This window comes from Panonychus citri, unplaced genomic scaffold, assembly GCF_014898815.1.
Source record: "Panonychus citri isolate SS breed McGregor unplaced genomic scaffold, ASM1489881v1 Contig00063, whole genome shotgun sequence".
Classification (NCBI taxonomy): domain Eukaryota; kingdom Metazoa; phylum Arthropoda; class Arachnida; order Trombidiformes; family Tetranychidae; genus Panonychus; species Panonychus citri.
This window is the reverse complement of record NW_026515468.1, coordinates 451,588-476,892: the sequence shown is the minus strand read 5'-3', so window position 1 is coordinate 476,892 and position 25,305 is coordinate 451,588. Positions and strand designations below refer to the sequence as shown.

The 25,305-nt window shown below is 29.5% G+C and overlaps 3 protein-coding genes and 3 long non-coding RNA genes across 7 annotated transcripts; 2 read left to right on the top strand and 4 right to left on the bottom strand.

The window, feature by feature from the left end:
* Positions 1-171: 171 nt before the first annotated feature.
* LOC128386054 (protein quiver-like) lies at positions 172-3,549 on the bottom strand. 2 transcript variants are annotated; one of them, XM_053345015.1, is made up of 4 exons: positions 2,857-3,549; positions 2,148-2,210; positions 1,704-1,856; positions 172-1,295 (listed from the first exon to the last, which is right to left on the bottom strand). In XM_053345015.1, exons 1-4 carry the CDS (start codon positions 2,921-2,923, stop codon positions 1,069-1,071), a joined length of 510 nt encoding a protein of 169 aa, XP_053200990.1. In that variant the 5' UTR covers positions 2,924-3,549; the 3' UTR covers positions 172-1,068. The 2 variants fall into 2 exon arrangements, with proteins under 2 accessions (XP_053200990.1, XP_053200991.1); XM_053345016.1 differs by lacking the exon at positions 2,148-2,210.
* A 145-nt stretch (positions 3,550-3,694) lies between these two features.
* Positions 3,695-4,857, bottom strand: LOC128386052 (p21-activated protein kinase-interacting protein 1-like). The gene is made up of 2 exons (XM_053345011.1): positions 4,148-4,857; positions 3,695-4,070 (listed from the first exon to the last, which is right to left on the bottom strand). Exons 1-2 carry the CDS (start codon positions 4,793-4,795, stop codon positions 3,786-3,788), a joined length of 933 nt encoding a protein of 310 aa, XP_053200986.1. The 5' UTR covers positions 4,796-4,857; the 3' UTR covers positions 3,695-3,785.
* A 4,410-nt stretch (positions 4,858-9,267) lies between these two features.
* Positions 9,268-11,762, bottom strand: LOC128386044 (uncharacterized). Its single transcript, XR_008324860.1, has 3 exons — positions 11,388-11,762; positions 10,081-11,065; positions 9,268-9,708 (listed from the first exon to the last, which is right to left on the bottom strand). It is a non-coding gene; the product is annotated as an uncharacterized LOC128386044 (long non-coding RNA).
* A 91-nt stretch (positions 11,763-11,853) lies between these two features.
* On the top strand, positions 11,854-14,301 carry LOC128386046 (uncharacterized). Its single transcript, XR_008324861.1, has 4 exons — positions 11,854-12,081; positions 12,170-12,313; positions 12,386-12,503; positions 12,668-14,301. It is a non-coding gene; the product is annotated as an uncharacterized LOC128386046 (long non-coding RNA).
* A 3,062-nt stretch (positions 14,302-17,363) lies between these two features.
* Positions 17,364-20,411, bottom strand: LOC128385966 (uncharacterized). The gene is made up of 4 exons (XR_008324848.1): positions 19,622-20,411; positions 19,248-19,500; positions 18,774-19,068; positions 17,364-18,112 (listed from the first exon to the last, which is right to left on the bottom strand). It is a non-coding gene; the product is annotated as an uncharacterized LOC128385966 (long non-coding RNA).
* LOC128385953 (uncharacterized transmembrane protein DDB_G0289901-like) lies at positions 18,794-24,554 on the top strand. Its single transcript, XM_053344892.1, has 7 exons — positions 18,794-18,930; positions 19,343-19,488; positions 20,597-20,726; positions 20,965-21,450; positions 21,533-21,745; positions 21,828-22,484; positions 22,545-24,554. Exons 1-7 carry the CDS (start codon positions 18,894-18,896, stop codon positions 23,804-23,806), a joined length of 2,931 nt encoding a protein of 976 aa, XP_053200867.1. The 5' UTR covers positions 18,794-18,893; the 3' UTR covers positions 23,807-24,554.
* The last annotated feature ends 751 nt before the right edge of the window (positions 24,555-25,305 follow it).

Genomic DNA, 25,305 nt, shown 5'->3' with positions numbered 1-25,305 from the left:
ACCGGGAAAATTGAAAAAAGGAAAAGAACACAATTAATTTAAATTGTTTGAGTGATTAGTTGATTTAGAATAAAATTAAAGAAAATAAACAACATTTATTGACTAATTAATCCATCAAACAATTTAGATTTCAATTATCCACTGAACAATATTGAATGTAAACAATTAAGGTGACAAAGTGATTGCATTTTATTATTACAATTGAGATCATCATGATAACAATTAAAGTAAATAATTACAATTAAGTTAATCTTGGATTAATAAACAGAGAGTTGATTAGTTGAAGTTAATTAGAGGCCGATACAACATTTAATTAGATACAAGTGATGTTCATTTAATTCAAATTATCGAGGCGATTTGAGTTACTTAATTAAATTGATATTCAGATATTTGAACTAATCAATTGATTGATTTTGCCATAATTGATTAACATGTTGAAAATGTCAACAATTAACGATGAGCATAAATTGTTAATCAGATGATGATGACGAAAGGTGATTTAGTTGATTAGTTCGATAGGTTTTTCTTATTGCTTTCAATTGAATGAATGATTTTATCATCGACATCGATGAATAGTTAACTAGAGTGTGAAACAATCAACGGTTAATTTGATTGAATCAATTTCCACCAATGATTAAATTGTTGTACATGATAATCACAGTTCTAGATTCCAAGTTAATTGTCCAATGAATATGAATATCAGATAGATATGATAAATCTAATTGTTAATGAGGAAAGTAAAAATGACCAACAATTAACAATCCAATCAATGTAACAAGAAAACATCCAGATGAGTGACCAACAATCAGTTAATTATCATAGATAAATTGAAAGTAAAACTATTGACAATTAAAAAAATGTTTAACAAATATTTCATTTTTGATTTTCCTCTCCAAGTGAATCAGTAAATCACCAGAAAACCCGCAACAAAATGGCGACCAAATTAAATCGCAATTCGTAAAAATCATAACATTAAATTACCAAAAGTCAAAATCAGTTGATTGATTTGAAGAAAAATTAACAAAACAAAAACAAGGAAAGAAAATTATCCCAATGAGTTGATCAGAATCACGTTAACTGGCTAATTGTTGATGCAACAGTTACAACAGTGATTAAGGTGATTACTCCCAACAGAATTGAATCAATCGAGTTAATTGTTGACCCCAAATTACAGGCATCGCTTTCACAGAAACACATATGACCTTTGCCGTCCGATTCCTCCATGCAAACATGATCAACCATGAACAAGTTAATTTGAATCTTTCCCGTGCACGTCCTTTGGATAATTTGTTGAGCTACAATTAACAATTAAGAGAAAAGCAAAGATGAACAATTAAGAAAATCAAATGAAAAATCAAACCGCTAAATATAAACCTCGACAATCACAATTGTCATAAGTTTGGCATCAAATGAAATCAACTAATCAACAACAAAACGAATCCCTAATTGTGTCTACCAAATTAAGAGTAAAACTAAATAAAGTTGTAAGGAAAATGTTTAAAAACTACAATTAAAATAAATTGTTGGCATCAAATCAAAAATATTACACAAAAAAGTAACTTTAACAATCAAAATTGAGTAAATTAATTCACAGCCTCAGTGAATGAACAACGAAATCAATTCAACAAAATTGTCAACAAGGTAAAAGAGACCAACAAGTTGAGAAGATGTTAATTGTTCACAATTAAAGTTAATTAACTTACGAGTGTCTTTCTTTTTGACTATCTTGATACAACAACCTTCGCATTGGTTTAAGGTCACATCCCGCTCTTCGCCTCGAACCAGACTGATATTAAATGGATCTCCACACTTTGGATTAGTTTCCGTTGAACATTCATAGCACCAAATTTTTTTCTCTGTTAATTGTTGACAAGAAAAGTTAATTGTTACAATTAGATGATAATTATCGTCACTTCTGTGTTCAACTTAAATTCTCAGTTCAATGTTTATCGTGATCACTTCTACTCTGTGTAATTGTATCAACGATTAATCAATAGTTTTCGTAATCAAAAGTTTCACAATTGATCAAAGATGATTAGTTAATTGCATGACTAGTGATCATTAGATTTTGTCTTGTTTGTTGTTGATAAATTGCTGAGAAATTTAAGTAAATTGTGATTGTTGATTGTTGACAATTAGTCTCTTACTTAGACACTCTTCCTCTGTGGAAACCGATCCAACAATTAAAATTAACCAAATCAAAATGAAACCTGTAACCAATTAGATAGCAAAATGAGTTAGACAAATTGTTTACAATTAAAAGGACAATTAAAGAGATTTTCTCATATTAATTGATGATAATCAATTGGGAGCAATCAAAATCTTATCAATCTGATCAGGTCAACGAATTAACAATTAATCAAATCAAGGACATTAGGGTTAGATTAAAGTCTAGACTAATTAATCATTAAACTGATCATTGATCAATATATAAATTGGTCAAATGATTGAATTGTAAATTGTATAAAATCAAGATCACAATCAATGAGATCAATTAACTAATCAAAAAGAAAACAGCAAACTATTGAATTGATTGAGAAACCTTTGAATCGTTAAGATTGAGACAATAACTAAATCAATCCTACAATCAACTGATCTAATCATGAGAATAACAATAACAATTGATAATTAAAATTCAGTTTTCTAAACAATAAATCAATTGGAATTGTAAATATTACAACAACTATGTTCATCCATTGGAATCGATAAATGATCAATCAGTTAGCTATTAATATCACATAGAAATCAAGGAATCAGGAAGGTAAATCAGAAGGGGAATTAAATTACAATCAGTAAATTGTTGTTCTCCATTTTTGTTTCTATTAGTAAACAAAAGATTCTCAATGAAAATATTACCTAAATGATGATGAAGATAATGAAGATGATGATGAAGATGCTGATGATGATGAACTCCAATAGCCATTGATGATGAAGTTATTGTTACAATGGTAACAAAAATCACTAAAATCAGGAATGAAACATTAATTGTTGAGGAAAATAATCAATTTGATTGTAAAAGAGAAAAGGTAATCAATTAGTAAATAAAGAAAACAGAAATTGCAATTTAACGTTCATCTTTTTTTTCACCGAGAAAATCAAGGAAACAGAGAAAATATTTGAGGAAAAAGATGATAATGAAGGAGAAGATGAAAATGATGATGATGAAGATGAAGATGAGGATGAAGATAAGATGAAAAGATTCATGATGATACCAAATGGAATGAGATGAGAGCGCAAAATCAATGAAGGAAAAATCGTTCAAGATTTAAAGTATAACCTGCAAAGAATTGAGCATGTTCATGATTAGATTATTAATCTGATTCTCTTTCTGAACATGAGTTTATCTCCCATGAATTCAGGAAAAGCTCAATTCATCTCAATGAGAATTACTTGTTAGAGAAATTCAATCTTTTGCCAAAAGGTTGAAAAGTCTTTCCATGGAAAATACAATTAGAGAAGAAGAAAAATTTCCTCAATTTCCGAATTTCGATTTGCTCTTATTTCAAAAGTCTTCATTGTTGTGGTAATGATGATCATCAACATCGGATCAATTCTGATTCCTTCATATTGATTATCGACGTTGTCATTAAGATGATGATATCGTCCAATTGAATGTTCCTTGAATCGATTAATTGTCAAGTTGTATTGTTTATCCTTTGACCGAAAGGATTGAGAAACCAAACCGATGATAATGTTTGTTGTTGGGATGAGGATCAATTTATGGTCAACAATTAAGGGGAAAACTTTGGGTACAAAATATCATTCAGGTGATTATATAAATTATATTATTCTGAGGATTTTGATTTAGTCGTTAATTGGACAGGTTGTGGTGGGAAAACTGACATGCAAGTGATTCTACATCCTAAATTGGTCTCCGCTAATGTGGCAAAGTTTTGACCTCGACAAAATTTAACTACTCCATCCGATGAGGCCGTTAAAACGCCTTTACTAGTTAAGCAAATATCCTTGATTCTGGTCTCATGAATTTTCTGATTCTTCAATGATTTGTTTTTCATCACGTTAATCATTTCTAAACATCCATCGTCCAAACCAATCATTGCAATAGATTCCTGAGAGATGAAGAAATAGAAAGTAAATACAAATGATTATTTCGATGATTACAGATTAGTGATTAGAGTTTTCTTACATTGATGAAACGGGCACAATTTACGTTCTTGGTAAAGGGTATCTTATGAATCGGAGCGGCTAAACCAGTGTCGTAAACATCAAGGCGACGGTCAAATAAAACGAGAAATTGTTTACCACTTGGAGACCAGATAATATCATTAGCGACTTCTTTAATATTGGAGATAAAGGCACATCGACCTTTAACCAGATCCCATGTTCGAACCGCTTTATCCTTTGATACGGATAAAGCTAATCCACCAGATGGATGAACGGAAAGACCTTTAATTGGACCTTTATGACCTAATAAAGTTTTAGCACATTTCCAGTTACATGTTGTCCAAACACAAATGGAATTATCTTCACTTCCGCTGATTAAATGTTGATCATCGATAAAATTGAGACATGTTATGGTTCCTTCTTGGTTAAACAGAGAGGCGACATCTTTTTTTCGCTTCATGTCAAATATTCTGATACATTCATCGGTCCCACCGGAGACCAAAGTGGTTGAAGAAGTGGCAACGCTCTTGATGCAACCATTGTGAGCTTCCTCGGCAAAGGTACGAACAAAATTGTAACTATCGTTCACTTTGTCTCGAACCAGCGAATAACCGACCAAATATTTCTCATAAGAACCAAGAACAACCTCGAAAATACTTTTACTCTTCATTGTGATTAACTAAATTGTCCACAGAAAAGGAAACAACAACAAACAAAATTAAAAAAAATCCAATCACATGTTCACCACATTGAGAAAAAAACAAAAGAAAATGAGAGTCACCTGGTGGAGGAAATTGGAAATAGAAAACCGTTTATTGGAAAAGTTTAACTCATTTGTCAATATTGTTAATTACGATCACAATTAAGTTAATTTAGTCTATGTGTACAACGTGTAGTAATTCCTCACTCTTGAATTAACAATTTAGACAAGGTGATCAAGAGAGAGAGAGAGAGAGATTATGGACTGAATTTGCTTCAATTTTGATTTAGTTTTCTCAACGTGAGAACAATTAAAAATAATTGTTGATTAAATAACCATGGAAATTGTTGTAAAATTGAATGATTTGATTTTCTAATTGTCAAGGTTAGACAATTAAGACAACAAAGATGATCGTCATTGTAATCGTATTGATTATCGTCATCAAGTCAATTTTATTAATCATAATAATCAATGAACTCGTTCAATCAATTTAAATTAGTTGGGGATGAAGAAGAGAAAATTAATTTAAATCAACAATAACAATTCAAGGACTAATTTTTAATCATTGATCATGAACATTTAAATATTAATCAATCAATGGTCATAATCTTTAACAATTTAATTGAATCAAACAATTAAAACTAATCTCATACATTAATCAATCTGAATCTTTACCTTTAATTGTATTAACCTTTGTTTTAATTGTTATCGGTTAATTTTTTCAATTGTTTGTTGGTCACAAAAACTAAACTGATTCACAATTAGCTTATGAAATTTAGATTAACCCAATCGTAATCAACACACACCTTGATTTTGTTAATTACAATTAAGAAGGAGGAAGAGAGTAAACAATCAATTTTCATAATCAAACATGAACGTTAATTAGTTTAATTAATGCTGATGATGATTTAGAAATCAATTTTAATTGCTTTAAGATTAAACATGGTCAGAGATGATCTTAATTGTAATCAGGAAATTGTTAATCCGTTGATTAATAGCAACAATTAACCACAAAAAACAACAAATTTAGACATTGTGATGATAATTTTGCCACTAATCATAATTAAATTGTCCTAATTACATTGAATTTAAAAGTTAATCACAGATAAATCATCAATTGTGACCTTGAAGTTATTAACAATTAAATCGTAAGAAATTGGTAACAATTAAAACTGAATTAAATGTTGATTTAATTAACTTTTCCAAGGAAGAAAAAAAAACAACAAAATTAGATTTGATTATCATCGTGATCACAATTAAGTTTAAATCTAAATTAATGATAACAATTAGCACTAAAATTTGGTGTTAAATTGTTGTTGATCTGATCACAAGGTTAATCATCTTGATCATGATTAACAAAATGAAGCGAGGTGTTGATTTAGATCTTACTTAATAGCAATTAAGTTAATCATGTTGATCATCAAACAATTTATTCCCCAAATAAAAAGGTAATTAATTATACATAATCTTGATTAAAACAGAACTAATTTCAATCAAGAAATTAACTAATCACGATTTACAAAAAAAAATCCTCAATCAAACCATCTCAAATCATCAAAGTTAATGACAATCAACAATCAACAATTAAATCAAACTACTAATCAGCCATTGAAAAACATAATGATTGATCTTGTTAATGAATATCAATGTTGACAATAAATTAATTACTAATCATAATTAAGGTCTTAATTAGTTCCAGGTCAAAGTTTAGTCTTGGAGTAGATTAAATTTTTTTGTTTATTCTTTACAATCAAATGTAAATCAGTTAATTAACTTAATTATCATGATAATAGATGAAAACATGATCGTTACAATCAAATTTTAATCAGTAACATGACACAAACTTTAATTGTTAGCCTTTAATTTCAATTTAATTTAATTTCTCATCTCATAATCCAACCAGTGACATTAAAATTAATACTCAAATGAAACTAATTGTTTCACCAACATCATCAAATCATAACAAACATAAACAATTAACTAACACTAACAATTTAGTAATCACCTTTTTTTTTGGTCAACATGTTTTCAGTCAACACAATCAACTTTAATTACAATTAAAGTATCATGATCAAGGTTGACCCTGTCTCTTTACAATTTAAATTGTTCACTTGATTTGATTAATTATTAATTTGAACTAAAAACAACACAATTAGTTGGCCAAATGTTTTAATTGTTAACCTGAGATGATGATTATTGTTAATTGTGATTTAAATAGTACCTTAAATTACAACTAATCAGTTGTTAATCAATGTTAACATATGTTGATCAAGTTGATTAACTTAATCAACTGATGATTTCAACCTTTCAGAAATTGATCACAATTAACATGAACAATTAGTGACCAGACAATTATGATCACCTTTACATTGTGTTAATTTGGTAACAATTAGAAGCCCAAATCGTTTAATTGTTAACAATTTATTGAGAAATGAAAATTTCAAGGTTAAATCACAATTAAACCAATCAAAGAATCAACAATTAAGGCCAGTAAATGAAATAATCTTTGGTAACAATTAGTAAATTAGTGTAAAAAATTTATTTTAAACATTGAACTTTGTTGAATACATTTGAATATTGGATTTACTTGATGGAGGAAAAGTGATTAACTTAATTGTTACAACAATTAAAACGATCATGGGAAATTTTTTCCATATTCTGATCTGATTGTTTCCTCTTAATAATTAAACTAAACACAATTAAATTGATAGAAAATCAAATCAAATTAGCTTCTAATTGTTGAATCATAACTTGAACGAGTTGATTACAATTAACTAATAAGATGATGGTAGATTAATTATTTAAACACAATTAACAGATGATAATGATTATCACCTTGCAATAATTAACCTTTAATTGTTAGAGACGTGATAATCATCAATCAAAATCCTAATGATTAAAGTTAATCAACAAGTTAACAACAAATGAAACCTGATCGAAATCAAATGAGAAAAACTAATTGTAAATAATCAAGAAAAAAAATAAACTAATTAACAAAAAAAACAATTGCAAATATTAAGTTAACCTTTTAAACTATTACAAAGGTTAACAATTAGTAAATTGTGTTACCAACGATTAAGAATTAAATTTTAAACCTACAAGGTGAAAAATTCTGATGTGAAATGATTAAGACTCAACAATAATCAATCAATCATAATTAACAATATTCTCGGAAACAATTAACAGTTTTGACACTTAATTCAGTTAATTGTTGTTGTCACAAGTTGCTTCATATCAAAACAATTTATAAATTGTCTTAAAGTTTTTCTTAAACATTTCCATCATTGATACTAATTGTTGTCAAGACCACACCATATGAATTAATTGTAACAATCAAAGTCTAACAATTAAGAACCAGTTTCACCTCCTCAGGTCAAAATACATATAATTTGATGATCAAGATGATCATCTTGACCTCCACCCCCTTCATCTTCATCATCATCATCTTTACCCTTGAAAATTTCCTCATCCTTAATGTGGGAAGATTAAGTTAATTGTGATGACGATTAAGATGATGATTAAATAAATCTCAGGCTTATAAATCATAACAAAAATTAAAAGTTGGGAAAAAAAGTTGAAAGTTGTCATTGGATTAACGATGAGAAAAGTTAATTGTAGGTTGAAATTAAGACAATCAATAGTATTTCCAATCAATATATTGTAATCAACACTTTACAATTAAATCTATGGGTCAACAATTAACCTAATTCAATTGACTTCTCCTTAATTAATCACGATTTTGTTATACACAATCAATGAAATCAATACATCTCATTATTAAATCGTCATTATGATTAACAAATTTTCACGATATTTGTGTTAATTGCTGATGGAAATCAAATCTATTGAAACAGTAATTAATTGTGGATTTTAACTTCCGTAACAATTTATTAATCATGTTTTAGATGAAAAAAATTCATCAAAATTGAGATTAAATCAATTGCAAACTCTATTTAATTGTAACAATTAATGGCAAGTAAACCATGCAAATGATTTAGATCTTATCTAAATTAGTTGATCAACAATCAAAGAAATGATTTAAATTAACTACAATTAACTTATGAAAGTTCCTGTTGATTTAGTAATCATAACAATAGAGAGCGTAGGCTTTCAAATAATCAGTTAATTGTGCTTAATTATAGCAAATTAATATCAACCAAAATAATTAGTTTTTCAGTTGAATACTAATCTAAATTTGATTATCTAAAAATAAATCAATGATGATTCAATGATTTTCACAATTGAAAAATCAAAACTGATTGTTGACAGAATCTGTTTAATCACAATTAATAAAGGTCAGGGAAAGTTATGATGATTAAATTTAATTGTGTTACATCATGTTAAGAAAAATTCAACAATTTAAAACAATCAGTTAATTGTAATAAAAGTTATCAACAGAATTAGAAAAAGTTAAAATAACAAAATTAACTCAAGGGTAAAAGTAAATTCAAAGATCAAAACTTGTTAATTGTGATCATGATTTAATATTCATGATTATGATTAATTTGCTAATTGTTCCCAATTATTGTTACTTGTAAATGAAAAAGGTTACATACAACAAGAAACAATCAAATTAACAATTAACAGATTTAATTGTTTACCTTTTTGTTGTTTCTGATCAATTGTTGATCACGAAACTAAATTAAGAGCAAAATTTTGTAATCATCAGATTAGAAGGCAATTTCAGTCATTTAGATTAACAGTCAGTGAATATTAATTGCGATGTTGATTAACTTTCCAGGAGTTAATTGTTGTTTGATTTGAAGAAACAAAACGCTGATAGAAAACATAGAAGTTAATCAACTAATTGATTAGTGAAAAAAATCACAATCGAATTAAATTTCTCAGGAATATCATCTTCGTATTGTCCTTGAACTAATTTCCTGTTGATAATAAAGGTAAGAAATGAAAGAGAAACAATTAGATTATAATAATAGATGAAGATGAAGGATGATGATGAAGATAAAGATGATGATTAGGATGACCTATGCTCTTGATTGTAATTGGTCAAGGGAAAAAGTTAGCCTCTTATGGTCAACCTTATGAGAATTGGAATGAAGGAAAAGTGATGAGGAAAAGATTGAGTTTCATGTCAGGGTCATGAGTGAATATCATCAATTTAATCACTACAAACATTTCAATATTCAATTGTTAAAATTAACTTGATTTCGATGTGTGTGTGTGAGTGTCAATTAATCACCAGTTAATTGTTGTTTGAAACAAATCGTCACAAGAAATTGTATTGATTCATTTACCTGACAATTTGCAGATTAATTCATCATTGATTCTTGAAACTTCTTGTTCCCTTTTAGTAAATGTATTAGTTTCATCTGATCAATTAAATTGTACGAAATTAAATTTGATTGTTTGATGTCCTTTTTTCCGTATAATTAGTGATTAACAAGGTAAATTTGTTTAAACAAGATTCCTGTGATTCCTTGATTGTTGCTGAAGGTTATTGATTGTTGAGTATGTTAATTGTATCAGGTATTCATTTTATGTTGTTGTTGTTGTTGTTGTTATATGGATTGGTGATGATTACATGATAATTGAATGTATAATAAATCAGTTAATTTAATTGTCTTTCGGTTACTTATTACTTTCAACGGAGGTAACGCAATCAAATGTCATCAAGTTAATTGTTGTTGGTTGAATATTGATGTTGATTGTTGATCAGATTGTTCATTTTTCTTTTTGCTTCTCCATTTTTGATTATATCAGATTGGAATTGAAATTTTTACGATAATCAATTATCCTGATGTTCAACAATCAATTGACAACAATATCCAAATCAAATGATCACGATACTTTTGAAAGTTTCAAGTAAACAAACACCAAGATGATGATGATGATAATGATGACAAGTAATCATACCGAGAGTGAGAGAGAAAAGGAAAACTTGATTAGTATTAATCATCATCATGATAATTATAATCTTCTGATGATATATTGATATTCCGATTCTATTGTTATTGACCTTCTCAAGTTAATCGAAAATAACTTGATCATGATCAGGAGAAGATGAAATATAACAATCAGGAAATTGAGCTGATATCATATTCAATCCAATTATACGATCACCATCATTATATGTTCCTTAATTAAATTTAATTCCAATGACAATTAATATCCTTTGATTATTTCTCCGGGAGAAACTGTTACCAAATCTGAAAAGAGAATCCAATTGATCCATTAGAATAGAATGAGAGAGATAATTTGATTGTTAAGGTCACAGGTAATCTGAGAAAAGGTGAAAAGAAAATAAACTTAAGACAATTAATAGAAAATTAAAAAAAATAGTCTACAACAATTAAAGAAAATCCAAATTTCTATTGAGAATATGATTTATGCGAGAAAAAAGCAACATGAGAGACTACATAAATTACGTGTTAAATTGTCATCAATAGACAATTAGACTAATAATTAGACTAATAAAACATACGATTATAAGAAATTTACTGAAATAATTAAAAATATTCCCAGATTAATTGAATAGTTAATCACAATTAAGATACAAAGTGTAAAGGGAAAAAGGTTAATCTATTTCTCTATAAACACTTACCTTTCAATTTGTTGATTCACTTGATTATTTTATCGTCACTAACTTTAATCCAATTAAATTGTTTCATTTTGCTAATTATTAAAATATATACACTTGATGACGATGATGATGATGCCAGAAATTAATACAATTAAAGGTTAATTGTCACAAGAAAAACAACAAAATGATTGAATAGGAGGTGTTATTGTCTATAGACACACAAACGGTCTTGGTGTTTGTTGTCAATTAACAGTAACAATCTTAATTGTCGGTAATGTAAGTAACTAATTAAATGGTCACTAGATTCCCATCAACATTAAAATAGAGAAAAGAACATTAAATGATAAGGTTAGGCTTTCGAAGAAACAATTAATTAACCACGAAAATCCATAAAGTAACAATTAAAAAATGAGAAAAGAACAAAAAATCTCATCATATGTTAATTTCTATTGTCGCCACCTAACAGTTAATTTCTCATTTTCTCTGAGAGGGAAAATAAATTTTTCTTTTTCTCAATTAACATCCTTTTAGATATTTAATTCTCAATCATAATTAATATTCACCAACAATCAAAGGTCAACTTTAATTAGAGTTTTAATTGTTCCAATTGAATTGTAAATAGTTTCAATCAAAAATGTGTAATTATGTTTACGCCTTTAGGCCTACAAACACATTTGCTTGTTCACCAATGGATTTGGTCAATTTCTTGTCCTGGGTAAGTAAGCTTGATTACTTGTTGTTGATTTAATTGATTGTCGAGTTAATTTATTTATTTTTTATTCTTTCAACACTTTAATCTACAGGTAATTGTGTCTCCAAAAATGGCTACCATCGGAAGTTAATTACAATGGTTATGATGATGATTAAGTCTCTATTTCTGTTACCCCTATAGGTTAGGCCTTGGAATCAATAACAATTGAAAACAAGAAGCTCTCAATTGATTTAAGGTAATTACATATTTCAAGTGATTTATTAGTGATCATAAATTAACTGATTAACTTGTTTCCTCTTTCTATCAGTTAACTAAATCAACAATCAACTGTAATAACCACCTTGCCACGTACCATCAACACTATAATCATCAAATTGTAATTGATTGTAAACATGAACAAGAAACAAAAACAACAACAAACATTGGTGATTAACATAATTTTCCAACATTACGTGTTTACAGTTAATTCATTAATCTTTATCTTCATACAAACTAATTGTTCTCAATCATTATACTCATAATCAATTGTTAATCTTCATCTTCCTATTCTAATAATTATAATTTATCTTTTTCTTTTTCTCTTTATTAGTGATGGATCCAATTCTTTGCGATATTTAATTGCTTTGCTTTTCCATTATTCGGGTTTTCTTCAATCAAAACGATGGATCAACAGTCACCATTAGAGATGATCAACATGCTCATCAAATTTAATTTAATTAAACAATTGTTTCTCTTCAACTGGTCACAATTGCTGTTGAAAGTAGAGAAGAATCAAGAAAATTTATTGGCGAAAATGTTTTTCTTTTCTTTTCCTTCAATTTGATTATCATCATCATCTAAAACTTTTCTTTCTCATTTGATTACAATTGTGTTATTCTAATTGTTTTGATGGTGATGGTTTCTCATTTGGTTTATCATGAAGAAGAAAAAATTTTGTTTAATTATCTATATCATAGATAATCAACAAATTTAATTGTGAATCCTTCCTTGTTGCTTATATTATAAATCAACAACAATCATCCTTGACCAAAATGGCCTGAAAATCAACTAATTTTACACCAAAAGTTAACTAATTTTCCATCACAATTAACAATCATACTCACTGGAGAAATTGCAATTAATAACAAAGATGCAAATCTAAAAGCCTTAGGTGAATTGTAAATTGTAATGATTAATTGTCAATTCAGTTAATCATCTACGAAAACGACTGAAACAATTGAAAAAATTAACTTAATTGATTTTCAAATGTTAACCTTTTTTTAAATCATCAAGGTAAACATAATACAAAAAAAAATCATCACTTATTATAAAATATTGATTACAAATTATTGAATCTACAGTTAATTGTAATTGGTAATTTGATTAAGTGTGGATATAAACAATCAGATTACGTGATTGATTAACGATTCATGATCACGTCAATCAAACACCAACGAAATCAAATCAACTAATTAACTTAGAGAGAGATTAAAACAACAACAATAACAAGAAAAAAATTAGTTAATTCTCATTAAAAGAAAAACAAATAATCAATTGTAATATTAATTAACTTGAGTGTTGCCTTTCAACTAATTACAATTTATAGTTGATTAAATAATCATATGCACCCAAACAACAATCAAATTGTTATGGTATTAAAAACATTACAAATAATTAACCAAAAAAAAAACAATCAAAACTAATTATTTAATCATTGAAATCGTAATTTGTCTTGATTGTTGTTGATTTTGTTGATTTTTGCCACATTCCAATTTGTTAATTGTTAATCAAATCAAAGGTTAACAACTCAATCAACATATTAATGATTCCCTTTGATTAACAGTTTTGGAAAATCTAATATTTAATCAACAATAATTAATCATCAGTCCTCATCTGAACATTGCTAATTGTTAATTATCCTGAAAATTTGGCCAACAATTAAGTCAATCGTTACCAATGAATAAATAATTTTTCTTAGATTAAAAGATAATTTAAATTAATTCAATTATCTGATTAAGATTAATTGATGATAAACCACAAAAGTAACAATCAAAAATGTTTAATCAATTAACAAACCATTAATCAAGTATCATAGCCACTATTTGATTGTTCACAATTAGTTAATCACTTGGTCCATGGTTGATGATACATTGGATACACTTTATTACCATTAACAATCAAATTTAACTACAAATGTAAATGTAATTGTGATTAAAGGGAGAAACAATTAAATGAATTTTTTTCAAGGTAAAAATCAATAATCAAAATTAATGATAATCATTTGACAGAAAATGATAAATTAAATTAAATTGACCGGAAACAACAGGTAACAGCAATTAGATTACCAAAGTAATAATATATTAATTATTACGCTATTAAAAACGGTATCAATAAGATGATTAAGTGAATTAGCTTTACAATTAACGGTATTAGTTCACTTACTTGATTTAATCAACAGCAATTTAGGATTAGATTGAAAAAAAAACCTTTTCTACTTAACTATCATCATGATAATCAAATACTTAAATTGTAATGATGAAAGTTAATTGTTGCTACAAATCGTGATCATCACAGTTTCTTGTCCATTTCCTGTTAAATTGTTGACGATTTGTAATTACAATTAATATACCGAATCTTAAATTATATCATAAACTATTATTCGGTCTGATTGGGATGACCGTAGCACCGGAACAATTAAGGAATCATCATCATTTAGTTAATCATCATCAAAATGATAGAAACAATTTCTCAACAATCAAGTCATAATTTACAATCAAAAAGGTTCAACTTGACTTTCAATTTAATTTTACAATTAAAACAAAAGAAATTGATTAAATGAAAATCAAGTTTAACCATTTAATCAACAATTAAGCTGAAAATTTCATCAATTGTAGTCAATATGATTAACATTATATTGAAACAATTTAAATTCAATTTTCTTGTGACAAAATTAACATTGTCCTCGAGAGTCAATGATACTTAACACTTTGGGCAACAATTTACTAATTTTACCAGAGGAATTATCAAAGGAGACACTTTGATTGTCCGAAACAATCAACTAATCATCACAATCAACCTACACAACAACCAAAATTAGAAACAATTTGAATATAAATTGTCAAGAGTTTATCATTAGATTAACACTGGAAATAGAAAAGTGAAAACGATTAACTGAATTGGTGAAAATTAGTAAATCATAAGAACGATAATCAAATTAAAAAGGATTAGTATTGTTTTTCTGATTGTTGTTGTGATAATCAAGGGTAATGAGAGAGAGAGAGAGAGATGAATGTTAATTGTGAAAATGAACAAAGAATTTAAAATAATCATTATGACAAATAAACAACTTGAATTGGTGAATCTTGTCACAATCAAGGTTAATCAATACGAGAGATTCAACAATCAGGTAGATAATCAAGTGGATAAATTAAATGACTCCCAAAAGGTAATCACTAAATCCACTTGTTAATCTGTAACTATTATCCGAAAGTTATCAACAAGTTATCAAGATGATTGAATATTATTGAGAATTCAAGAGTTTTTGGAATTTTGTTGAACACCTTTTACTTTTTTTTCTTTTTTTCGAATAATCATCATTTCCAAATATTCTATTCTCAACTGAATATTCATCTTCATCTTCATCTTCTTTTCTTCATCATTGTCATCCTTTCATCTTCTTCTTCTTTTCTTATTGTCTGGTACTTCGGCTTCAAGAGTCCATCAAGCTCAACGATTGTTTGACATTCGGATACTTTGTTGACAATAACGTGAGAGATTGTTGTTTTTACGATATTTCTGAGAGAGAAAGAGAGAGAGAGAGATGAGGATAATATATTATTAATAATATAAGAATAGAAGAGAATAAAAAATAATTCGAATTTAAAATCAACAATAAACATAAATAATACCTTTTTCTCAATATAAGGTCAATACGATGTTTCTGTTTGCCTTAACTATGGGAATATTTTCACCAACAAAGACTGATCATTACAATCAGAATCAATTGTCGACCCTTTGATTAGCGATGATTAAAAAGTTACACACAATTAACGGGAAAACCAAGTAATCAGTAAATCTTAATAATTAAACTGGTAAATCAACTGATTATAAACAATTGAATTGCCTTCAAAGTGCAATGATGACAAATTCAATGGTCACACCTTTAAGATTAATCTGAATGTTAATTGCTCATGAAAAGGGTTAATTGTTTACCAGAAATCTATTAATTGTATTTCCATGGATTGGGAATGATGATGAAGATTAAGAATCAGAATCAATTGATTTTGAAATAAATCAGAAATCAATTAATCAAAACTCCCTTAAGGCATTAGTTGAATATCAACATCGTTCCTGTAAATTGTAATAAAGAACCAATTAAATCACGATAATCAAATTAAACCACAAGGCCTGATGATGTGAGAAGCTTAACAATCAATAATTGTAAATGAAAACGAACAACAATTAATCAGTAATTAAAATAATAATGAATATCAATCAATATGAATACTAAACCGTCCAGTTGAATGATCTCATTGGGAAACAAAGGTAACCATTAATTTCAACAATTTAATTATTTAAAATTAAACAATTCTAACATCTGATTCCATGTATTGTCCATGATTAACAATTAACAAATTAACAGCAAAATTAAAATTAAAATGCAAAGTATTTAAATCACAATGAAAAGCAAAACAATCAACTATCAACAAGGAAAACAAATTAAAACTTAGTAAGTCTCTTAATCTACAATTACAAATGTTTTAATTAAATTGTAGAGAAACAATTAAGTTTAATTGTGAAGATGAAGAGAAGGAGAAAAATAATCAACAATAATCAAAGAAAAGTTAATCAATAAGTTAAATTGTTTCGAATTTGATTAAAAGGTTGAAAAAGAGTGAAAAAGAAACAAAATTAAAAAAGAAAACACAATTAACATTAATTCGTTGTTATAATCAAATTAATTGCTGATCATTTTACACGCAATTTAAATTGATTTGCGAGATGAATTGTTGTTAAAACAACAACAACAATAGATGAATAAAATGAAATTAAGAAATTTAATTCCAAGTCAAACTAATCAAACTAATCATGTTTTACTTTTTAATCATCAAACACGAGTCTTAATAAACTAATGTAATTTAATCAACTAATCAAATGAAAGTTAACAACAATAAAACTGAACCTCACGCAATCAAGTTAACAATTTAACAATGAAATTTAAATATAAGTGATAACTCAGTTGATTATGTTTTTCCGAAGTGTTGATTAGGAAGAAACAAAATTAAATTAGATTACAACAATCAACATAATATTCATCAAAATTAGTTAATTATAATACAAATAATTAGGTAAGGAAAGAGATGAGTTTTATCATCATCATCAAAAGTGATTAACAATTTTCTGGTAAATTAAAAGTAAAAGTTGATGAGATATTAACAGAATGATTAATTTAACAGTGACTCCAATTAAAACTAATTGTAACTAATTTTTGACACTAAACAAACACACGTAAGGATGTTGTTAGATTGTAATTAAGTTAATCATTCTGTCCAGGAATAGATTGTGACAAATAAGTAAATCAGTCAAATTGTTGTAATCAGATTGTTGTTGTTATTGTTACAGTTAATTGATGATGAAATATCTCACGGCCATTGAAATGATGATGATGATAAGTGAAATTAATTGTTGATAATAATTGACCATGATGAAGATGATGTTGTGATGATGATGATGACGATTATGATGATAGTTGTACTTAACTGCAACAATACAAGATAATCATTGTTAGCAAATACAATCAGTTAATTTCAGTGAATTCGTGGAAAATTAATAAATTGTAATATTTAGATTTAGATTGTGAGATCATCAACATCATTGGAGGAAACATTGTTTTCTCTAATTGGATTAATCAGATCGCCACCAAATGGACCTTCGAATTATTTCAACCCATTATAATTAAAGTTCTAAACTCCAATGATGACGAGAGAGAGAGAGAATCAATAATCATCTTGATTAATCCAATGACAATCATCATCTATTAGAATCAAGGTAAATGCTGATGAAGAAAAAAAAAGAAAAAGAAAATTAGAATTGGAATGATTAATTTAAGGAGGTTCGAATGTAAATTGTTGCATTTGGTGGAGCTTATTGTTCATCATCTTCAGAAGAAGATGATGTAGATGATGATGAAAGAAAGAAAGAAAGAAAGAAAGAAAGAGAGAGAGAGAGAGAGAGAAAGAGGCCAGAAAATTTCACTTTCTTTCGAACGGTGAAAGTGAATTAAAGGTATTCTTTTATATTCGACTGGTCACTTGTACTGTCCAGTCCCATATTCTCTTTCTTTACTCACTTTCTCTTTCTCATCTTCTCTTTCTTCCTTTATCTTCTTCGTTTCATCTTAACGAAGATACTTTTTCACTCGAACTGTACTTAAGAGTATAAGATGTTTCTCTTTCGTTCTTAAGACTCAGCCTACTCTCTCTGTTTCTTATCGATTCTTCATTTAAAACCAACACCTTAATTCTCATCATTAGTATATAAGTACGAAGAACAATTTAAATTGATCATCAGTTCGAATCATCAAACAATCAAGTGAATTAGAAAAGTTTTTCGCCATCAAAGTAATAACAACAATCTTATATGGTTAAAGCTTCAACGATAAAACTTTTTCGTTCATAGTTAATAGTAAATAATATATATAAAGTAAATCAACTTACATAATTACTGTTAATTGTTAAACGGAATATTAATTGTGATTATCTTAATCATCGCCATAATCCATCAATAATCAATTCGTTCAATTTTAATTGTTCATATCGAGCTTATTTTCCATAACCATGAGGATAATTACATTTGGATTCCTTATTATTTTAGGTGAGTAATCAAATCTATCAATTGTTTCAATTTTCTCATAAACAATCAGATTAAAATTTGATAGATTAATTATTTCATCAGATTAATTAAAAAATCGTCATTATATTGATCGTGATTAATATCCAAAGTAGTTCATATCTGTCAATTAGGAGGCAAAAAAGAAGATTAAAAAGAAACAATAATAATGAATTAGTTGTATAATATATAAGTTAATTGTTTGAAGAAATTAGATTTGATTAAGAAAATGATAATTTCAATCAATAATTTGATGATTTACTAATCTTCTTATAAGAATTAGAATTGTTTAAGTAACAAACCGTTGACAGGTTAAAGGGTTACCAGAGTATTAGGTTAAAAGATTTACTCTTAATTGTTGTAGAAATTAACTAATTGTCATTGTCTTTTCCAACAGGTTTAATTGTGAATGAAATTGAAGCTCAAGGAGCTTATTATGATAATCGTTATCCACCTTCACCAGGCCGAAGATCAAGTTCCTTAACATATCGATCTCGATCCAGACCACAATATGGTTACCGACGAGGTGTCCGTTTCCAAACTGTAAGTAATTAACTGTAAAAGAAAAAGAAAAATTAATCCAAACAATTAATAAATTGGAAGCGAGAAAAGAACATCAGATTAATAGTAAAATGATTTCCTGATAAATAATTAGAAGAAAAAAAAAGTTCTGTACCTGTAAACCTTTGGTCCGATAATTTAATGAATAACGATGAATATCAAAGGCTAATTAAGTGAGACGCTGATTAAAGATGATTAGTTAATTATTACCGTTAGTTATCAGGTTAAGAATGACGATTTACATTGAAAGAAAAGTGGAATTTAGTTGGAGAACCATTTTGATTATATTTCTGTTGATAATGTTGATGAAATTGATGGAAGTATATTATTACTCTCAATTGTACAGTCGATTGAAAGAAACATGAAAAGATGTAGTAATTATGATGAGGATGAAAATAAGTTGATCATTTGAATGGATAACAGTTAAATTGTTCAACAATTCACCAAGGTAGATGATAATTTAACTCTCTAATCAAGTTATTTGTTGTGGTTTACTTTAAGTAGTTGCAAAAGTAGTAGATATAATTATTACTGTCTTTTGTTTTGTGGGTGTGTGATGAGCTGATTAGTTACGCCGTGAGGTAACAATTTAACAACAATCTAAATATTGTATACACAAAGAATTAGTAGAAAATGAAGAAAAAAATAAAATAATATCACTGATTAAAGGGGTAATCAAAATATAGAGAAAATTATATTAATACAACAAACAGAAAACTAATCTTCAGTTTAGAAGATGATTAATATGGTAATCGTTTAGTTAATTTCCATGAATTACAAGTTAATCAGAATGCAAAAGAGAATGGAAATTAAGTAAAATGAATATAAAAAGATCACAATTAAATTTAGAAAAACAATTAACAGTTAATTTACTTTTGATTCTCATTAGAAAAATTGTCAATTCGGTTATTCGAATCCGGGGAAAAGGGTTAGTTTCTTAATAACAATTCGTACCCGCGAAAATTAATCCGCTTTCTTTTTTTTTTGTTCTTCTCAAGTGTTGACACTTTTGTCGGTGATTAAATTGTTCGCAATTGTTTTAGTTAATTTGATTTGATTCACTTTTTTTTGTTTTCTCTTTTTTGGTTAGGCTCCTCGAGAAGATGATGGTCAAGTACAACAGTTGACCGATTCACCTAATTCTATTAACGGTGGATCGAATCCCGTTGGAAATGGAGGAGCAATTAACGGAAATGCTCCTCGACCAGATCAACAATTAAGTGAGTATCAAATGTTTTCATCTTAATGATGATTATGAGAAACAATAATTTCTTAATTTCTTGTTCTTCTCTCACAGAAGATTATCTTTCTCATCTTTTTCATTTATGATCGTGAGATAAATTAATTACTACTCTTTCTTTTTTATTTCTACTTTATTTTTCCTCTAATTGTTTGTGTGTATTTGTCACTTTGATGTTACTTTGTTTTTGTATTATTATGTTTTAATTTGACCTAAAGTGGTTGAAGGTGATTTAGATTCAACTACAGTTGCGACTGGACTTGGTGGTGGGTCATCATCATTATCTCCTGTCTCTCCTTCATCCCCTGGAGCTTCTAGTGATTCAGATGAGCCCACCGGTGGTTCATCTTATTCTGATAATGGTTCATCTTTTTCACCAACACCAACATCAACATCCACTGGTTCAGTTGATGATACTGAATCTAATGGACCTGTTGGTTCATCCGCACAAGGAACTGGTGATCAACAAGGACCCGCTACCGATGATGCTGATTCTGAGGAACCCGCTCAAGGAGTAAATCCTACATCTGATTCTGGAGTTAATGGTGTTAATCAATCAAATTTACCAGGATCAACAATCTCTGGTTTCCCAACTCAAGGTACTACCCCAAGTGCCTATTCTGGTACAAATGGTAACGCCGGTGGTGTTAAAAGGCCAACCAATGGAATTGGATCTCGACCTGCATCAGGATCTGGATTGAGCGGTAATAACATTACGATCAATTGATTTTTACTTTTTGTTCTAAACTTTCTGAACTTTTCAATTTCGATTTAATTTATCTTTAGGAAATGGAAATGGAAACGGAGTAGGATATAGCGGTAATGGCGGTGCAAACAATGGACAAAATGGTGGAAGCGGTGTTACTTATTCCAATGGTGGTGCCAATGGAGTTGGAAGTGGTAATCGAATGGGCCGAGGTCCATTAAATGGTAATGCTGGTCCAATCAATGGAAATGGTGGTTCACGAACTAATGGTCAAGGTAATGGGTCAAAAAATGGTGAGTCGCTTTAATCATTAACCACTAGAGTTAAATTTTGTATTGATGATTCACTAATCCCACTAAATTGATTGATCGATAGGAAATGGTAACAGAAATGGAATCACTTACCCTGGAACCAATGGTGCCACCAACGGTATGGGCTCATCAAGTTCAGGTCAAAATGGTTTCTCCAACGGCAATGGAATTAACTTCCCAGAATCGTCAATGGGTCCATCCTCTGGATTCCCAAGTGGACCAACCAGTGGAATCGACTCATCCATGGGCAATGGCGCCAATGGAATGAACATTCCCAATGGTCCAAGCTCATCTCAACCTGGAAGTTCATCTGGAAACGGAGGAAATGGAGTTTCTGGCTACAGTGGTTCTGGTTCACCAAGTGGTCATCATGGAGATGATGGTCAATATCAACATGACTCAGGTCACCATGGAAGTGGTAACCCAATTGATTGGCTACGAGATGCTATTCGAGGTGAACCCGGACGAGATTATCCAATCCTTTATTCAGTTCCAAACACACCCTTCAAGTGTGATGATGTCGGTTATCCTGGTTACTATGCTGATGTTGATGCTCAATGTCAAGTTTTCCACATTTGTCAAATGGATGGACGAAAAGATTCATTCTTATGTCCTAACGGAACCGTTTTCAGTCAACGTAACTTTGTCTGCGTTTGGTGGTACGATTTTGATTGTAGTCAAGCTCCATCACTTTACAATCTCAATGAAAAACTCTACAAAGGTTTGTTATTTTTAATTGAAGTTTAAATTGTTCGAATCTTATTACTTGAAACTTTTTCAGATGCTGAAGGAAACCCAATCACAGGAGGATCAGGTGGATCCGGAACTGGTTCAGGTTCAGGTTCAGGAACTGGTCAAGCAATGATTCCTGCTGGAAGATCACTTGATGATGGTCAATCTATTGGCTCAGGTGCTGGTAATGGTAACGCTAGTCCAGGTACTGGCTCAGGTTCAGGTTCAGGTTCAGGCTCTGGAACTGGAACTGGTGCAAGTTATGGGGATAGAACCTCTGGTTCCGGTCCAGTAACTGGCGGAGCTGATGGTCAATCAACAAGTGGTGGCTCAAGTGAGCCTAATGACGCCGAGGGTGAAACAGGAACTGGTGCTGGTGAACCGGGCATGGGCTCAGTTGATGGATCAATGGGTGGTATTGATGGTGGAATGAATAATCTTGGTGCTGATGGTGGACAAATCGCTGGATCAGGTCTTGGACCTATGGGTGGTACTGGAAGTACCTCTAGTCCTGATGCTCCAATCGGCGGTGATTCTGGTACTTCAATGGGCGGTGATTCAGGAGATTCAGCTGACTCTGATGAAGGAGTTACTGATAGTCCAATTTCAAACATGGACGATGGTTCAGTCGATTCTGGAGTCGATGGTCAACCTGAAACTGCAACTGAAGGTGTTGGCTCATATTCAGCCGATGGTGAAGTCGTTGGTCCACAATCTGGCGGAGACTCACCAGTTTCTCAAGGAAATGGTGGATCTACTCCCGGTTCAACCAAAGGTAATCCCTCATCATCATCATCATCTTCACCCGCTCCAGGCTCTGACGCTGGATTAGGTGCTGACGTTGAAACTGATGTTGCCAATGGTTCAGGTACTCCCGAAGGCGGATCAGCAGCCGCTGGAGCCGCTGCAGGAACTGAAGTCACCCCAGCCGATGAACCTTCAACAAACGGAGGTAATGTCGCTAGTTATGGTTCAGTCAAAGGAGCCTCACCTGCAAATGCTTCACGATATCGACTTTCAAATCGACGATCATCTCCAGCTCGAAACTCTCGACTTCGAAATGTATCTAGATCATCCTCAGCATCCAGAGGTTCACGATCTCGTTCAAGGTCATCATCTCGATCATCATCTTCACGAAGAAAAGTAGCCGCATCACCCCGACGATCCAACTCACCTCGAAATGCACGAAGAGTCAATCGAGTTGCTCGAGTGTCTCGAGGTCGTGCAAATAATAGGTCACAATTAAGAAATCGTAGCTCTGCTCGTCGACGAACAACCAGATATCGAAATAATGTTCGATCTCAAAATTAGAATCAACAATTATTACTAAACAATTTAAGTAGTTAAGTCAACAAGCTTTCGTATTCATTATCAAGGGAAACAACAATTAAGCAACAATTTGGGTTTGGTTTTTGATAATTAATTGATCGACTCTCAAAGATAAAGCTCAATTATATATTCAGTTTAAATTTATAATTATTTCATCAATTGATCAATCAAAGTGGACATAAAAGAATCAAATTAAGAGTTAACTCTTTGATTATCACAATTTCAATTTTTCATTGCCAATCAGTGTTGATGTTATTTGATTAAACATTAAGGATTTAAACAATTAACTGTAAATCCTTTTGTCTCATCATCATCATCATAATTATCATCACAATCACTTAACAATCAACAAAATTTTTAATTCATCATAAAATTTATAAAATCATCTTCATCCTCCTAATCATTAATGTGAACTTGAAATTTGCAATTCAATTAATTAATTGTATTAACTGCCAATCCCTTCAAAACTATTACGAGGTCAAATTAATACATCAACCATTAAGATCCAACTTCATAATCAATCACAACAATTAAAAACTCACTAATCGACAAAATCAATTGTAAGATTTTAATTGTGAGCTATTGTTAAGCAATTAATTTTCTTGTTCTCATTTCTAATCCCAATCATACAATTTATATAATTCACAATTAACGATTATCATCAAATAGCAAATTTATTGGTGTAAAATATTTTGATCATAATAAAGATGCCATAGGATTTTTGGGTTAATTGTTTGTCTCTTAATCAAAAGTTAATCTTCATGATCGGAAAACAATTAGTAAACTAAGTGAATTTCACTTCCAATTTGTTGAGTTGGAACAAAAATTGATCAATTAATGAGGGAAACTTAATTTTGTCATGTTGATTGCTATTGTTTTCGAGTGCATATTGTTGATGATCATTGTTGATTCGGCAAAGGTGCTCAGTTCATTTCTTATCATTGATACATTTTCTTTTGATTGAAATGATTTTTTTTTTCGAAATTAATGTCAACACGACAATCAATCAACTTCGAACAATAATAATCATCATCTGGTCTCAATTCGTCGGAAACGATTGACATATTAATCAACGTTTTACCAACGATTATTATGAACATTTAAAAGAGATTATTTCGAAACAGAAATCAACTCGAATTTACTTTTAATGTATCAATCAATTGGACGATTAACAAGATGCGTTTCTCAATTGTTCTCGCTATTTGCTTCTTAGGAGGTAAGTTAATTGTTTGCCATTCTATTAAAACTAATGTTAATCTAATTGTCCCTTTTTCGGATCTCTATGTAATCAGTTGCTTCTGCATCTTCTTTGGTCAAACGAAACTATTTCGATGACTTGATGAAAATGTCGATGGAAGATATTCAAAAAATAGATTGTAAGTTGATTCGGTTAGAAGTTGTTGTTTTTGTTTACTTCTTTCTTCATTCTGGTTCTTTTCTCTTATTGATTTGGGTGATCTTATTTTCAGATTATTCCGACG